Below are 16,623 nucleotides of genomic sequence, written 5' to 3' on the forward strand. Positions count from 1 at the left end.
GTTAGAATGTTTAAAGAAAAGAGGAATGGACAATCTTTAGTTATCTCGCCTAACAATAAATACAAAAATGTGTAAAAAACTGTATTAGTTTATTAAAAATGAATCCATTATGCCAGGTGCGTATTATGAATGAATGAATGATGAATTAGAAAGAGTAAAAGACCCCTAGGCACTGGCCCATCATATATTTATGCATTCTACGACAAAAAAAAATCTTTAGTACCATGATTTTTACTTTTCCAGTGCCCAAATACGTTCACAACCTATTTTAACTCACTACAATATAAGCAGTCATATTTTCACTGAATACACTTGCGTGTAGGTTTCCTATCGGGTTAAATTGAGCTCTTCATTTTGTTTTATACTAAATATATACAATGCAGCTCATATTAATTGTATTATAACCTATTGTACTATTGCTCTTTTATGACATATCGCTTATTGCTCCCTGAACTCTTTGTAAGTCGCTTTGGATAAAAGCGTCTGCCACATGACTAAATGTAAATGCCTATTTAATACTGAATGAAAAAAAGCAAGTTTCGAACAAGTTTATTCCTGTTATGCATTTCTAAACATGCCTCAAATTCACACATTCTGCACACATGACATTTCTGGGTTAAAGTAGTGTGTTTTAACTTCTCTAAAATAGTGGTTTCTACACTGTACAAAAAGCACTACTCTATAAAAATAAAAACACAGTATCACTGTACAGTACAGGAGCCACTAGGGAGGAAATCCTGAACATAGGTGGCCACCGCTTTAGTGAGGTAAGTCATGGTGCCAAAACGGCCACTGGGTGCAGTATCATACAGGAGCCGACAGATGCCTGTGGATTGATCCTTTTCTAACATACTGTCCTCAGCCCCAAGATCCTTCTGTAACATGAGAGAGAATTGTTTTTTTTAGATTTTTTAGTAATATGTGGCAAGTGAGTGAAAACAGGCTGAATAAAACTTTGTCAAATACATGCAGCCACCTGGTCCTTGTAGAACATGTCATTGGCAATATGAACAATCTTCTCTATGTGGATAATGCTGCCAATGCTTTGTATGTCCACATCAGCCAGCATGGTAAGTACCAGGATCCCCTCCACCAGCAGCTGTCTATACTCAGGCTGAGGGACACGGTTAAGCACCCTTTCAACATGCACAGAAAACTTAATCTCACCGGGGGTCATCTAGAGAGAGAGGAATAAATGCAGATTTAGAAGGATATACAGTCTGAAGAAGAGAAGTGGAGGTTACAAGAAGAGTATAGAATATTTCATCTGAAAGGACTCCAACCTCTCTTGTAGTTGAAGATGGCAGCACAAAGCCTTCAATGGAAAGCCCATGGCACTGTGAACAAAAATTCTAATGAATACATTCCACAATTCAGTGAATCTTTGAATCCAATTTTCTTAAAGTCCTTTTTTTATATTTTATATTATTAAGCAAATAATTGCAAATTCTCCTTACCTTCTGTAGAATCTTCCAGACTTTTTGATAAAAACCCACAGGCACTCTGTTGAGAGCACCATCAAGCCTTCTTCTGCGTAGCCACTGGCCTTGTCGAGAGTCCTGGGGCACGCCAAGACCAACTGAGCTATCAGATGCATCAATAGAAGGGATACGGTACCTCTGTAAATTGCATTTTAGCCCAGGTCAAAAAAAAGAATGACTTTGCAGAATCAAGAACATATCCATAATCTTTCATTAATTTAAATGAATCATGTATGTCTTGTACACAGGAAAAGGCTAAACAGTAATTATTCAGTAAAAAAGCAGAATCTTACCCCTGACTCAACATGCTCAATGTCAAAGGATTGACCTGAAAACGTCTGAAAAGACACAGAACAAACAGCAATGGAGGTGGTCAGTTTTACACAAAGACTAAATGTTTGAGCCGCTACAATTCTGTTTAAATCACCCATGGAATTGCCACACACCTGCAGGCCCAGTTACCTGTAGATTTCTCATTTAAACCTGATATTAAGGTGCACTGTGGATAGTATATCCATAGTATTTAAATCATAGAGGATTATTACCCATATTGACTAAATTATGTTGTTAGTATCTTGTTTTTTTGGCGCTGATTTTTCCTGACCATTAAACTCAGAGCTCATTAGACACATCACCTTACTTTGGGTCGACCATGAGAATCTGAGATCATCCAGCTGAAACCATTTAAACACTATTAAAACAGGCAGATTACAAATGACAGCTTCCGTATTAACACAATATAATTTTTTTCATTTAAGGTCTTCCCGGTTCACCCAAAAATGAAAATTCTGTCATTTACTCACCCTGGAGTTGTTTCAAATCTTTATAGACTTCTTCGTTCTGATGAACACAGAGAAAGATATTTGGAAGAATTTCAGTAACCAAACTGGTAGGGGCAAAACAAATACTATGGCAGTCAATGGGGGATGAGAGCTGTTTGGTTACTGACATTCTTCCAAATATCTCCTTTTGCATTTAGCAGAATAAAGAAATGTATACATCTATCTGAGGGTGAGTAAATGATGACCGGATAACATTTATTGGATGAACTGTCCCTTTGGTGCTTTTGTATATCTTTGAATATTGAGCAGTCTGAACGTGTCACCTACCAACTTTATGTCACTCTTCAGTTTGCTGATGCCTGCACGCTCGCTCTTAGTGGCACCAACATTACCAACCTCATGGATGGAAATGACACCCGGCTCAACTGAACGTACTGAAATTCCAATAGGTACACATTCAGACAAACACAAATGCAATTTTGCAATAATTCTGGTGCCGTCACTGACCACTTCTCTGAACTCCAAATTCTTTGCCACTCAGAATGTGATGGAGAAGATTCTTCAACTCAGAGGGACTCAGTTTCATTAAACTCTCAGTGGCCTCCTCACCTGTAACACACAAAAGGTTAAACCATTTGCTTTCATAAATCATGAATAATGTCATAAAGTGTTTTCTTACATATTTGTGTAAAAACAATATAAGATCCTAAGATGCAACATGAACTATGAGATAAATGCAGTACCTGAACAGTTTAGAGACTGGGCCAGTTCAGTCGCCATGACCTGAATGATGAGGCCGATCCTCAGTCTGAACATCTCACCGAACAAAGTGGGCTGAGTTCTGATGATCATTGCCAGGTACACCATAATTTCCTAACAGACACAACAAAAACAAATATTAAAAACAGAAATAATCAAATAGGTTCTAGGTTTTGTCAAAAAAATCTGTGCTAAGGAGTGTGTAACCTGTGTGAGGATGGCAATGGTGATGTTGCTCTCACTGGCTTGTTCAATAAGTGAAGCCAGCTGGTCCGGAGGCAAAGGCCTACAGAGAGACAATCAGATCACATATATGCTAACTGTATAGTGCAGTGTGGTCACGTGACCATGACGTCTTACGCAGTAATAGTCTTCTCCCTCGGCTCAGGTGGTAAACCGACTGTCAGGTGCTTCTGATGAGCCAATAAATCTGAACAGGCCTGCAAACAAAATCATGACAAAGCATGAATCATAAACAAGCAATACATTATACTTGAACTACAGGTGAACTACAGAAGCTGAAGCGGCTGTGTGTTTCTACGAGCCAGCTTGAAGGTCTTTACCCAGTCCAGTTCCTCCACTTTCTTGCGAAGCATTCCTGAAATCATGCGGATGAGATCCCAGTAACGGAGGTCTCCTGCCTTCTGATAAAGTTCTACCAGTAAACTCTTGACAGTGCTGCCTTTCCCATGCAACTGTGTGTCCCACTCCATTCCCCTGTGAAAAAACACATCCAATATTAAACTGAACAAACTGCATGATCACGGCATCAATACAACCAGTTCTGGTCAGCACCAAAAACTTAAAATACTAAAACTTTAAACAGTAAATTCATCTTTTCCTCTCAGAAGAGAAGCCTGTAGTCTCTTACAGTGGTAAATTGAATTTATTGCAATATATAAACCCAGATTTTATGAGTGAAGGTTAAATACTAAAGGGCTTACTTGTCCTTAAAAAGGATGAAAAGGATGTCTGCCTGGTCATGAAGGCTCTGAGTGTTCCTGAGCATCTGGACTAGACCATTATGGTCAATGGCACCATGATCGTCCCGTGGCAGGTTACACACAGGGGACCCAAAGACCTCTGGACCCTACAGAGATTTCAAAAAGAATACATATTAAGTGTCTTTAAGATGGTAAAATGTCAGTAGTTTTAGTTAAGCTCTGTGCAAGCTTATTCACATTTCACATTCTACCTGACTGGCCCTTTGTCCAGGGAAATCCTTAAGATTCAATGCAGGCTGAGGGGAGCGAAAAAGCTTATTGGGAAGATACATGTGCAAATCTGAAAAACAGATATGGACACAACATAAAAATTAAAAAAGAGAACCGAACAGAACAGAAAAAAGTCCCAGATTTGTTTTGTTGGACAGATCAAGCCAGTGAATTACTGATTTTGTGTTGCTAACATACAACACTGACTTTCTTTGTATTATCAATGTGCCCAACTCCAATGTTGGTTTAAGACCAGCAAATACTACATTTTTTACCAAATAGCAGTATTGGTTAAGCTCACTGTGGATTTGAAGCTCCTTGGCTTTGTTCATGAGAGACACCATCTCTCTCGTCTTAGTGGCTGCAGCCTTGAAGCGACTAAGTCCTTTAGCCTCTGCCTCGACTCTGAGACCTTGCTGAGGTACACTTGCAGTTAACAGCTGGTCCAGGTATTGTGCTAGATCATCTGTATCTGAGAAATAAAGTGTTGTAAGTCAGGATGTTGTAAGGCCAGAGAGGATGTGAGAGAGAGAGGTTGCTGGGGGTGACACTAAGTAGCAAGACAAACTGAAGTAATCAACGCTAAATCACAAGAAACTATTTTTGTGACATTACAGTCTACAGTCCAAGTTTAAGTGCATTCCTTAGAGAAAAATTCAAGCTTGATAACCCTGACTGTTCATTTCTAAAGTGCTTTCATCCTCAGTCATCCATTCCATTTCTTCAGAGGAAAGGTTTACAAGCAGACACTTGGGTGAATCCCACAAAGGTTTTCTGATTGCCTTGGTAAAGTTTAAACTGAAATTAAAGAAAATAAAACCAAATTTCTTTATTGTGACATATTTTATACCCCAATTCTCATAATGTAATGAGCACTGGCAATCTACTTTTACCATCTTATTTTTATTACTGTTAAACAGTAGTATGACTTAAAAAATATAAAGGCTTAAATACAGTGTTACAAAACAAGACCACTACTATGATGTATAAACACTAATGTTTTAACAATGTCTAACAATTTAATCTTTTTGAAATAAAATTAGAATGATTTATAACATTAAATAACATATTCATAATATTAATTAATTAAATTCCTTAATAGTTTTGTTACATTACAAAAATGAGAATAGGAGAATAGGAATCTTTTCGCATTAAAGTAATGTCAATGCAAATGCTTAATTGTCATGAAAATAATGCATTAATATATATATATATTCCTTTTTTTAAATCTAATTGTTTTGTTGTATTGAAATGAAATGTGACCTATTTATGAGACTCACCCACTTGACTGAAGTGTGCAACAAGCCAATATAAAAGATTTCAAGAATCTTGAGCAACATGACACTATTTTGACATTTCAGCATTGCAAAAGATCAACATATAAATCACAATAGTCACACATCTTGCAATGATGGTAGAGAAAAGGTCTGACATGCTCATATTAACCAGGATGGTCAAGGGTCAGAGGTGTAGAATTTGCTGTAGGAAACATTAACGCTTTACAAGTTCTAATAATTATAATGTCAAAAGATTAAAAGAAATAAAATACGGCAACATATAGATTACAATATAACCTTGCCCTAAGAATCCAAAAGTGTGAAAAACAACAAAATACAATTACAAATAAACTATAAAGAATAGAAAACAGTTCATACAAGGCCTTCACATTAACAACATCAGTGTTTGACCACTTCACTAGACCACAGAAAACCCTGTTGTTTCTCTTACCATCATTGAAGTTCAGGTCATGCACAGCACCTGCAAAGTAGCCGTCATCATCATCTTCATTCCAGCCCCTATTACCGGAGCGTGTCTTACCAATATCAAGGAAGCTCAGATGAGCAAAACAAGATGTGGTCAGGAACTCTGATAACTTGCCGGTCTGGATCCTACAGTAGAATATTTGACACCATTGAGCACGTAAGACAAACATTAAATTTTATATTGATGACATGGTTATGCAGATTCTCATTGCCTGACCTTGCCCCTCCAAAGTAACCATCCTGTAGCTTTTTAAGGGTAGCCAGCACGGCAGGGTCCAAGTCTGTGTGATCTTCATCTGAAACAAAATACAGAGCAATATTTAAAACCTCTATAGGCTCACATTTAAATACCTGAAATATAAACTGAAATATTCTTTAGCAGTGACAGCAATGACAGATCGTTCATATTATAGATTATGAGATAATCTGACACAGGATTTTAAAATATCAAGGTTTTCACTCACTCAGCATGGTCTGGGAGATGGGAAAGGTGACGGTGGGGCGGCCAGTCATCCTCCAACGAGAGGAAAGGTACGACAGATCAGTTCTTAACATCTCCACTATCATCTTATTGTCCAGAGCCAGATAAAACTGCTGATGATCTATGAACTACAGCATCGTCACACAGCCAGAGAGAAGAGAAAAACCAGTTAGGTTTTGGTGTTTAAGTGATTGTTCACTTACTTACCCTCTTGTCATATGAAACCTTTATGACTTTCTTTCTTATGCAGAACACAAAAGAATATATTTTGATAGGTCGGTAACCTAACAGCACAGGCCACCATTAACTTTCTTTAGCAGTGACACAAAACCAATGCAAAGGAATGGGGGCAAAGTTAACAACATTATTTAATATATCGTCTTTTGTGTTCTGCAGAAGAAAGAAATTCATACATATTTGAAATGACAAGAGGGTGAGTAAATGATGACAGAAATTACATTTTTGGGTGAACTATTACATTTAATAATTCTATGGGTAATTTCTCTCATAACATTATTTAACTGATGCTGGATGACCAAGCACTGGCCCAAGCCTCTCTAAATCAGCATAAGGCTCACGCATGCCTACTTCAGCACATTATGAAGAACCTGAGGTGTGAAGGTAAAGATGGTGTTGCGGATGATGTAGAGCTTTGAGGTTCCCAGCACACCAATCCGACGATACGGTCTTCCAGTCAGCCCCAACCTTTCATTACGCCCTTAGTGAAAGATAGAACATCCAACAACAGAACATAAATTCAACAGACTCCCATGTCGTTTACCAGTGGTCGCAGATGTTACGCACAACTTTATCAGGATTAAAGATGCCTATGCCATCACACAAACAACAAAATTGTTTGCATGTCATTAACCTAGTATAAAATGAAGTAAGCCCTCCTACCAAGCCTTGCATAAATGTGGCTGAGAACTCGAGACGGCTGCACTCTAATAGAGTGAATATCTGCCACAGTCTCAACATCAATTCCATTCTTCAGCAGCAGGGCCTTAATGTCCTCATTCTCAGCAAGAATGGACACTAAACCAAATAAAATAGAAACCGTGTTGGGTCAAATGAAATCATTGTGTGTGCGGGTAAGAATTTAATTCTAATGGTCTCAAAAAAACTGAAATATACCTTGTACCACAACATCTGGTTTAAGGATGGTGGAGAACCTACGATTTAATGGGTCGATCTCTCCAGGAGCCAGGAAACCCTAAAATGGAAACAAGATTATTCAAAAGGATATGTCTTTGGTACCAATAGTTTAAATGAGAACTATAGCTCCAAGATGATCATTAGAGCATAAATACACAGTAATTCTACATGTAAAAATGTTTAATGCCAAGATAGGACCTAGCTATAACCTCTAACCTCTGCTAACAGATTGCCCAGTATATAGAGGGACTGTCCCCACTTCAGAGGACACTTTCCCATTGGGATTCTCTCCACAGAGTGAGGATTAACATACTCTTCATCCACCTGAAAACAAAGCGAACCAAAAACAAACCCTAAAGAATATACTTTAAAATATTTCAATTTAAATTGGAACGCACACAAATCCAGAGATGTTTTATGAGATACTGTATATATTGTCATGGATGTTTTTTACCTTATCAGGAGGAACACTATAGAGCTCTGGCAGCAGTCGTATCCCATCTTTCTGTTTGATCATGATGCCTTCCAGAGCGTCTCGATACTCCTGCACCTGAGAACACAGAAAATGAGAACTACAGCTCACCTGCATCAGCACATCCACCACACAACACTTGACTCATTTTCACCTTCAATTTATGCCATCTCAAGTCACCGGAATTCTCTCTACTCCAAAGATATTACCATTTACATTTACCATATTTGCATCTGTACGTGTGGGTAATTGATAAAATAAATGTGTGGATGTGTGCTATGGTGTGACAACTAAAATTTTGAAAAAACTTACAATGAATATAAATCTTTCTTATGCCATTTTATATAACAAATATAAATCATTTAAAATAATATATATACACTGCTCAAAAAAATAAAGGGAACGCCTGATCATCACAGCTCAACACCAAGTCAGTTAACCCTCAGGACTATCAATCAACCCGGTAAGTAAGCATAATTGATTGTGAACCATTTTCACTTGTTTAGGTGCAAATTAAAGTGACAACAGGTACACTGGAGAGGCAACAAAAAGGGTGGTCTGGTGTTCTTACAGACCTCCACGTGCTATGAAGTATTGGGATGAAATCCTCAACTCTATTGTCAGATCTTATGCTGGTGCAGTGCAGAGCCCTCCTGGTGCACGATAATACCCGACCTTATGTGGCCAGAGTCTCTAGGCTGTTTCTGGATGATGAGGGCATTGATGACATTGAATGGCCCCTCACGTTCCCCAGACCTAAATCCAGTTGAGAACCTCTGGGATCTCATGTATCCAAAGCCATTATGTAGCCCCATAGACTGCCCAGGAGCTCATGTATGCTCTGATCCAAGTCTGAGAGGAGATTTCACAAGAGACCATGTGCCATCTCATCCCATAGGGCCATGCATGTATGCCATACAGAGTAACTGTGGTAAAACTTTAAAAGTTGAATGAGCTAATATTTAAAAGAAATTACAGTGATTTTACTGTTATTCCTGCCCTGAATGTGTTCATAATTTTGGCATTCATTGACCATTGTCACATTATTTTGTTCTCGCAAGTTATGCAAAGTATGTAAGTGAAGAGATTTAACCTGGATATTTTGTTCATTGAGATCTAATGTAGTGTGATTTAGGTGTTCCCTCAATTTTTTTGAGCAGTGTATATATATATATATATATATATATATAAAATATATTCCAGTTTGTTTTCAAAATTGTAGCTGTCACACCATGGGACACATTTACTATCACCTTTATTGTCAACTACTCACAACTGTTAGTATGCACTATATACACACTCACCTACAGTATTATTAGGAATACCATACTAATACTGTGTTTGACCCCCTTTCGACTTCAGAACTGCCTTAATTCTACGTGGCATTGATTCAACAAGGTACTGAAAGCATTCTTTAGAAATGTTGGCCCATATTGATAGGATAGCATCTTGCAGTTGATGGAGATTTGTGGGATGCACAATGCACATCCAGGGCACGAAGCTCCCATTCCACCACATCCCAAAGATGCTCTATTGGGTTGAGATCTGGTGACTGTGGGGGCCATTTTAGTACAGTGAACTTATTTGTCATGTTCAAGAAACCAATTTGAAATGATTAGAGTTTTGTGACATGGTGCATTATCCTGCTGGAAGTAGCCATCAGATGATGGGTACATGGTGGTCATAAAGGGAGGGACATGGTCAGAAACAATGCTCAGGTAGGCCGTGGCATTTAAACGATGCCCAATTGGCACTAAGGGGCCTAAAGTGTGCCAAGAAAACATCGCCCACACCATTACACCACCACCATCAGCCTGCACAGTGGTAACAAAGCATGATGGATCAATGTTCTCATTCTGTTTACTCCAAATTCTGACTCTACCATCTGAATGTCTCAACAGAAATCGAGACTCATCAGACCAGGCAACATTTTTCCAGTCTTCAACTGTCCAATTTTGGTGAGCTCGTGCAAATTGTGGCCTCTTTTTCCTATTTGTAGTGGAGATGAGTGGTACCCGGTGGAGTCTTCTGCTGTTGTAGCCCATCCGCCTCAAGGTTGTGCGTGTTGTGGCTTCACAAATACTTTGCTGCATACCTCGGTTGTAACAAGTGGATATTTCAGTCAAAGTTGCTCTTCTATCAGCTTGAATCAGTCGGCCCATTCTCCTCTGACCTCTAGCATCAACAAGGCATTTTGCCCACAGGACTGCCGCATACTGGATGTTTTTCCCTTTTCACACCATTCTTTGTAAACCCTAGAAATGGTTGTGCGTGAAAATCCCAGTAACTGAGCAGATTGTGAAATACTCAGACCGGCCCATCTGGCACCAACAACCATGCCACGCTCAAAATTGCTTAAATCACCTGTCTTTCCCATTCTGACATTCAGTTTGGAGTTCAGGAGATTGTCTTGCCCAGGACAACACCCCTAAATGCATTGAAGCAACTGCCATGTGATTGGTTACATTAATGAGAAATTAAACAGGTGTTCCTAATAATCCTTTAGGGGAGTGTATGTAATATTATATTTGATAAAGCAACTGTCAGTGTAGAAATAAAGGAGTATAATGGTGTTTCAGCAAAACTCAAATGCTTTCAATTCTGGCGATCTCACCCTCTTGTCACTTAAAACCTGTATGACTTTCTTTCTTCCACGGAACGCAAAATAAATATTGCTAGGGAACGGGTGCCGGTTAACAATATTCTTCTAAATATCCTTTGTGTTTTGCACAAAAAAAGACATAGAATTTTAAGACGACAAGAGGGTGAGTAAATTATGACAGGTTTTCTTTTTTGGCTGAAATATTTCTTTAATCATATTTGAGCAAGAGACTTTAAGAGAAATTTGACATCATCTAACCTGCTCTGGACTGTTGATGAAGATGCCATCTAAGATCAGGTAGGTCCAGAAAAGTGGCCACTCGCATTCAATGTTTTCAAAAAGCTTTAACTCCGCAGATTCATAGTACAGTCTGTTGGGGTCCTATTGAAGAAAAAGGTTATGGATTGTGAAAAATGTTGTCAAGTGTATTGCAGACATAATTAGAGACACAACAGCCTCATATTTATCAATTGACAATGTTTTGGCGGTAACACTTTAAAATTAGGTGCTATTTGTTAACAATTAGTTAATGCATTAGCTAACAAGAACTAACAATGAACAATTCTTCTACAGTATTTATTCATATTAATTCATGTTAATTTTGGCATTTACTTATACATTATTAAGATCAAAAGTTGCACCATAAACTAACATGAATAACTGGTTTAACGTGAACTAACATTGACAAGATTAATAAATGCTGAAAGAAGAAATTGTTTATTGTAAGCTAATGCATTTACAAATATGAACTAATAGTTATTATTGTAAAATGTTGCCATTTTGGCTTTTTCAAATTTTACAGAAGTATTATTATGGCATGCTTTGTTCATGCACAATGGATATACCGACCTCTTTAGGAGTTTTGTGGCCATCTCTAAGAAAACGGCAACAGCCGTATCTTCCCTAGAAAGAATAAAGAAGCAAAAGTAACAACAACAAAAGTCATTTTGGAAATTTGGATGGACAACCAGACCAACTGATGTTCTTCATGTAAAGAATAAAGATCTAACCTGCAGCTTGGAGATTATTTCCTCCTTAGTGATGTTGACTAATTCCATATCCTCTACAGCAAATGCTGGGTATGAAATGATGGCCAAAAGTCCAGCATCCACCTCTTTAGATGTTGAGGCTCTGGGTAACATGGAGCTCAGGATGGACTGAAATGAGAAGTCGAGACACAGTAGTGATGCTTTTTTTAATCAAACATGCTGACGTTTAAAGCATAAGGAAATTCAAGTCACTAGTCTTACCTGACAGTGCTGGATATCATCTGCTAAAGTATGAACAACAGAACAAGGTCCCCCTTTGGCTCCAAATAAATTCAAGTCATCTAGTGCTTCAAGTGCAGCCTGCAGTTATAAAGGGTTCATTCAGGAGGTCTTATTTTGTTCTAGCTAGAATCTTAATTCATGTGAAAATACTTATTGAGTGGGCACCTAAATCATGGCTTCAATTCATTTTAGTTTGTGTTTTAATCCAAGCTTGCACTGAACTGAAAGGCTAATATTAAAATGAGGTAAAGGGCTACCTCCCTCCCCGTACAGTGATAAGTTCTCTGTAAAGGAAAACTCCATGTGTTACTTTCTGAATAAAGTGTCGCAAGAGGAACAAGTAGAAAGGACTAAAGTTGGCAGGAAAAGTGGGGTGTGGAGTGAGGCCCCACTGAGGTTACATTAGATCACGTACATCAGACATTTATAGCCCATGAGTCTACAACATGCAACTCCTGTGATGCCAGTATCAGGATTCTCAGCTTTCAAGAGAGGATTGGTGACATTATGTGGGAGTGTGAGTGTGGATGAGCAAGTCGGAAATTGGGACCAGCTGACTGACACACACAATGAGATTTTATATGTAATCCTTTCATTTTTTGCAGGACCCACTTTAGCCATTCCGATGGAGCTTGCATTTAGCTCAGGAATCCCCTGATTGGTTTTGTCTCCTCTCTCCCACATCCCATAATCCTGAACCATCAGAGGACAAATCATCAGGTACAGAGTCATAGCAATTCTCAAATAACAATCTAAGTGAATCACATCATGTTATGGGAGAATAACATATATAGACCCTTTTTGCAGATATTGTGGGACTTACAGCAACTTTATATGCAGATTCAATGTAAAACATCAGATTTTGTACCACATCCACCTCGTCCTGAGTGTACACAATGTGCAGCCCTAAAATAAAGTAACAGATAAGGGTGAATGGGATGTATTCTACTAATGATCAAACTCACAACAACAAAAAAGCACATTAACACTGGTCAATATGACATGATAACTTCATGAGATATATAGTATCAATTGTGTTCACTGATCCTTTTCACCACATGTTTGAAAATTTATGACATTTTTAGATTAACTAGTCCTTTGAGAGTGTCACGTGTCTTAAGACATCAGCCATGTCACGCTGAAAAGCAAGGGGTACCTGAGGCGGTCATCTGTGCCAGGAAAAGGAGGAAGACTGATGTTGCATCGAGCTGAAGATGCCCCCACTCCTCGTCACCCACCACGGTGGCACAAGTGTGAGTGTTGTACTTGGCATGGAGGCAGTCCAACGTGCTCTTACTGTATTTAAACTTCTCCACCTTGTCCAGCTGATTGCATGAGAGGACAAGAGAGCACTTCAGATAATACAAGTGGGCTGTCTTCTGCAAGTTTTATCCACACTTAAGGTTGTGGAACATAATTTGACATTGACAGGTTAATATCAATTTAGACCTGTTTGTGTAGATCTGTTTCTATGCATACATGTTAAATAATTTGGATCAGCTGTATTTTATTACAGTATCTGTTTATATGTTAAATATGCAGTGTGGTGAGCGAGGTGGCAATACCTGGTGCATGATGCACTGAAGCAGTCCCCTCATTAACTTCACTACACTCTGAGACCATAAAAACAGATAATAGATCAGGACCCACATTCTCCAAAAACAACAGTTGGTTGGAACACAAGCTCAACTCTGACCTTTTCTGCTCCTAGTTTCATAGCACAGGAAAGAGTAACATGACACTTGTGCGCTCTATCTAAAGAGGCTGTTTACACTAGGTGACACATACAAAGCAGGGCATTAAACGATAGCTGACATTTATCCACTATAACATACAACAAAACTCATGTAAAACAAGGAATCACTAAAACTGTGATTGTTCTGCTTTTAATATAACATTAAATTTGATATCTTCAAATGTTCTCACTAGCTGATCATAATTGGTCTGTATGGGTTTGTTGGTACCTCTTTATAGACAGGTTGTTTATGAAAAACTCTCAAAAGCTTATAGACCTAATAAAAGCAAAACACTCTGCGAGTTACCTGTGACCTCCGACTCCTGAGTCACCAGGTAAAGAGATAAAAGCGCATTCTTAAAAACGATTGAATCCTACCTGTTCAAGCTCATAGGCTTTAGCTTTATCTTCATCACGGTCTGCATTCTTCCTGTAAGCCAAACTAAGTGCCCAGACAGATAGGATGCTGTACACATTGTCCCTGACCCAGGCATCAGGCTGTTCTTTGCTCGATGGGAACAGACCTGTCACTGGATCCTACATGTTACAAATACAATTAGATGCAGTAATACAATCAACTTGTTCTGCAAGTGTTTCAGTTAAACCTCAAGTATGCAAGGTATGTATTCACAGGTATAGAAATGCACACTACCGTTCTACTAAGTTTAGGGTCACTTAGGCCATTATATATACATTTTTCCACAAAATAATAATTCCTCAAAACTATGGAATCATAGTTCACCAATGTACTGTTTCTATTTTTCCAGACAGTTTCTTGAACTCTTGCCATTTAAAAAGCATTAGATGCATAGTGTTCCCACCTACTCTTGGCAATTTGGATGCTTTTTCTTCATTATTTGGTACAAGTCATCCATGTTAAAACTTTTTTAGATATAAGTCATTAAAATGTTGACACAATTTGTCTATAAAACTGATTTGAAACTTTGAAGCTATCAGATTTTTAAGAACATGACCAAACCATTGATCGGAATTGAATATGTTGAACTACTTTTTATAAAGACACGTTTTGGTGGTTAAGTGCTTCGTGGAATCAAATCGTCACAGGTTTAGTTTGCATGTTTTCACCAAACTGTTAATAGTTGTGAACGCCTATAGAAATGGAAACACTCACTTGGTGACGAAGAATGGTCTGCTGAACTATCCGAGCGTAGTTGTCAAGTTTAACTCCAGAGTTACTGCGACTCCTCATTTTAGTTCCTAGCAAGTTTGTTTAAGACGTTTATGCTTTAAGAATCGCCAACATCCTTCTGAAATAAACACACCCGTTATATTGCTGGACAATAAAGGGGCAAGCTATTCGTATTGGACACAAGTAGCCACACGATAGCATGGTGCCTTTAAATAGAGACAAGCACGAGCTTCATGACAAAACGGTGGTTCACTGCACAAAAAATAGTGTCGTCAAAGTTTTTCAAGAACTTTTAAAACCCGAAAAAGACTAATTTGCGTACGTGTAGCGAATATAAACGAACCTGATAGCTAAACGGGTCAAAATCCGGAAGGAAAGTAAATTACTCGTTCCCTGCACACTCGACCTGTCACGATTATACTGAAGCCAATCCAGCTGGGAGGGTCTTCCCACTTTTCAAAATAACACCACACGACAGTGACAATAACTTGAGCAAATGAACACGTTGGATTTTATTCCATTTATGGAGAAAGGGACTTAGTGTTTTGGGGGGTCATATAAACACATATGCTTTTCGTTCATTGATTATTCTTTGCGGTTGAGGGGACGTCACGTTCCTGACGTCACGCAGGACTTGTGCTCATATGCTCAGTGTAGAATGTCTAAAAACAAAGGGATGGGATGAAAACCTCTCAAAAGCTTATAGACCTAATAAAAGCAAATGACTTTGCGAGTTACCTGTGTCCTCCGACTCCTGAGTCACCCGGTAAAGAGATAAAAGCACATTCTGCTTTTATCCTACCTGTTCAAGCTCATAGGCTTTAGCTTTATCTTCATCACGGTCTGCATTCTTCCTGTAAGCCAAACTAAGTGCCCAGACAGATAAGATGCTGTACACGTTTGTCCCTGAACCATGCATCAGGCTTGGGATGGGTAAATGATGTAATAATTTAAATTTTTGGGTGAATTATCTTTTAACAGCTGTGGCTTCGAGTATCTGGAGATGTATTGACGGCAAGTCAAAATATTGCAGACATTCGTACATTATGTCGTTTCATGGGCCATGTGTCCACGTAGTGGCAGCAGAGTAAAATCCTTACACTTTTTTCAGGCAAATGTTTTTAATCAATTTAACAGTTCTAAGTAAAAATCAACTGTTCCTGTGAAGGTCGTAGGAGATTATAAAATGTTTAAAATGATGTGAAATGAATATATGAAAATGTGTGGTTAAAATAACCTTGAACCATTCCATGCCTATCTGGTTTACTGCAGAGACAGTACATTATAATTATGCTTTAATGATAAATATGACCTAAATAAGCAGGGGACCTAAATAATGTCAATGATATACGACGTAATATCAGAAACATGGGAAAACAAGGAACCCCTCCGTCAAAATAGGATTCAGATAACTACCACTGTAGTATTCCTAAAATATGTTACGGTCTCCCTAAAGCTTTGTTTTGTATAGACAGAATATCAGTAATGTGCTTCTGTGCAATCATGTGCTTTCTGAAAGTTCCCATGTAATGCTTTTAGAGATAAGTCCACTTACAGAGAAGTTGCATACCCACCATCCTAACTGTTGGGTCATGATAAAAATCGGAAGCTATTTGACTGTGTCATGAAGTTTTGTTCCAAATTAAAACTTATTTACTAGACATTTCTCTTATAATGTTAAATCTACATCAGATATCTGAAAGAAATTGATGTCGTCAACAAGAAATAGCGTTTGAAAGCATCTGTTAATGTATCATA

The 16,623-nt window shown here is 38.3% G+C and overlaps 1 protein-coding gene across 6 annotated transcripts; it reads right to left on the reverse strand.

The window, feature by feature from the left end:
• Window positions 1-245: 245 nt before the first annotated feature.
• Window positions 246-15,778, reverse strand: phka1a (phosphorylase kinase, alpha 1a (muscle)). Of its 6 annotated transcripts, none has more exons than XM_079460736.1 (33): window positions 15,668-15,778; window positions 14,848-14,983; window positions 14,094-14,252; window positions 13,546-13,593; window positions 13,137-13,305; window positions 12,804-12,886; window positions 12,593-12,673; window positions 11,960-12,058; window positions 11,720-11,866; window positions 11,559-11,612; window positions 10,968-11,090; window positions 8,090-8,185; window positions 7,852-7,959; window positions 7,615-7,693; window positions 7,381-7,515; window positions 7,089-7,198; window positions 6,464-6,608; window positions 6,217-6,295; window positions 5,965-6,125; window positions 4,538-4,708; window positions 4,218-4,306; window positions 3,967-4,112; window positions 3,586-3,739; window positions 3,383-3,462; window positions 3,230-3,308; window positions 3,007-3,136; window positions 2,771-2,872; window positions 2,591-2,697; window positions 1,775-1,819; window positions 1,458-1,619; window positions 1,284-1,337; window positions 977-1,177; window positions 246-875 (listed from the first exon to the last, which is right to left on the reverse strand). In XM_079460736.1, exons 2-33 carry the CDS (start codon window positions 14,923-14,925, stop codon window positions 702-704), a joined length of 3,648 nt encoding a protein of 1,215 aa, XP_079316862.1. In that variant the 5' UTR covers window positions 14,926-14,983; window positions 15,668-15,778; the 3' UTR covers window positions 246-701. The 6 variants fall into 6 exon arrangements, 4 of the variants coding, with proteins under 4 accessions (XP_079316862.1, XP_079316861.1, XP_079316864.1 ...); XM_079460735.1 differs by lacking the exon at window positions 15,668-15,778 and adding an exon at window positions 15,209-15,394; XR_013786942.1 differs by lacking the exon at window positions 15,668-15,778 and adding an exon at window positions 15,209-15,287 and having other exon boundaries at window positions 534-875; window positions 1,458-1,584.
• Window positions 15,779-16,623: the final 845 nt, after the last annotated feature.

This window comes from Barbatula barbatula (genome assembly GCF_947034865.1).
Source record: "Barbatula barbatula genome assembly, chromosome: 1".
Classification (NCBI taxonomy): domain Eukaryota; kingdom Metazoa; phylum Chordata; class Actinopteri; order Cypriniformes; family Nemacheilidae; genus Barbatula; species Barbatula barbatula.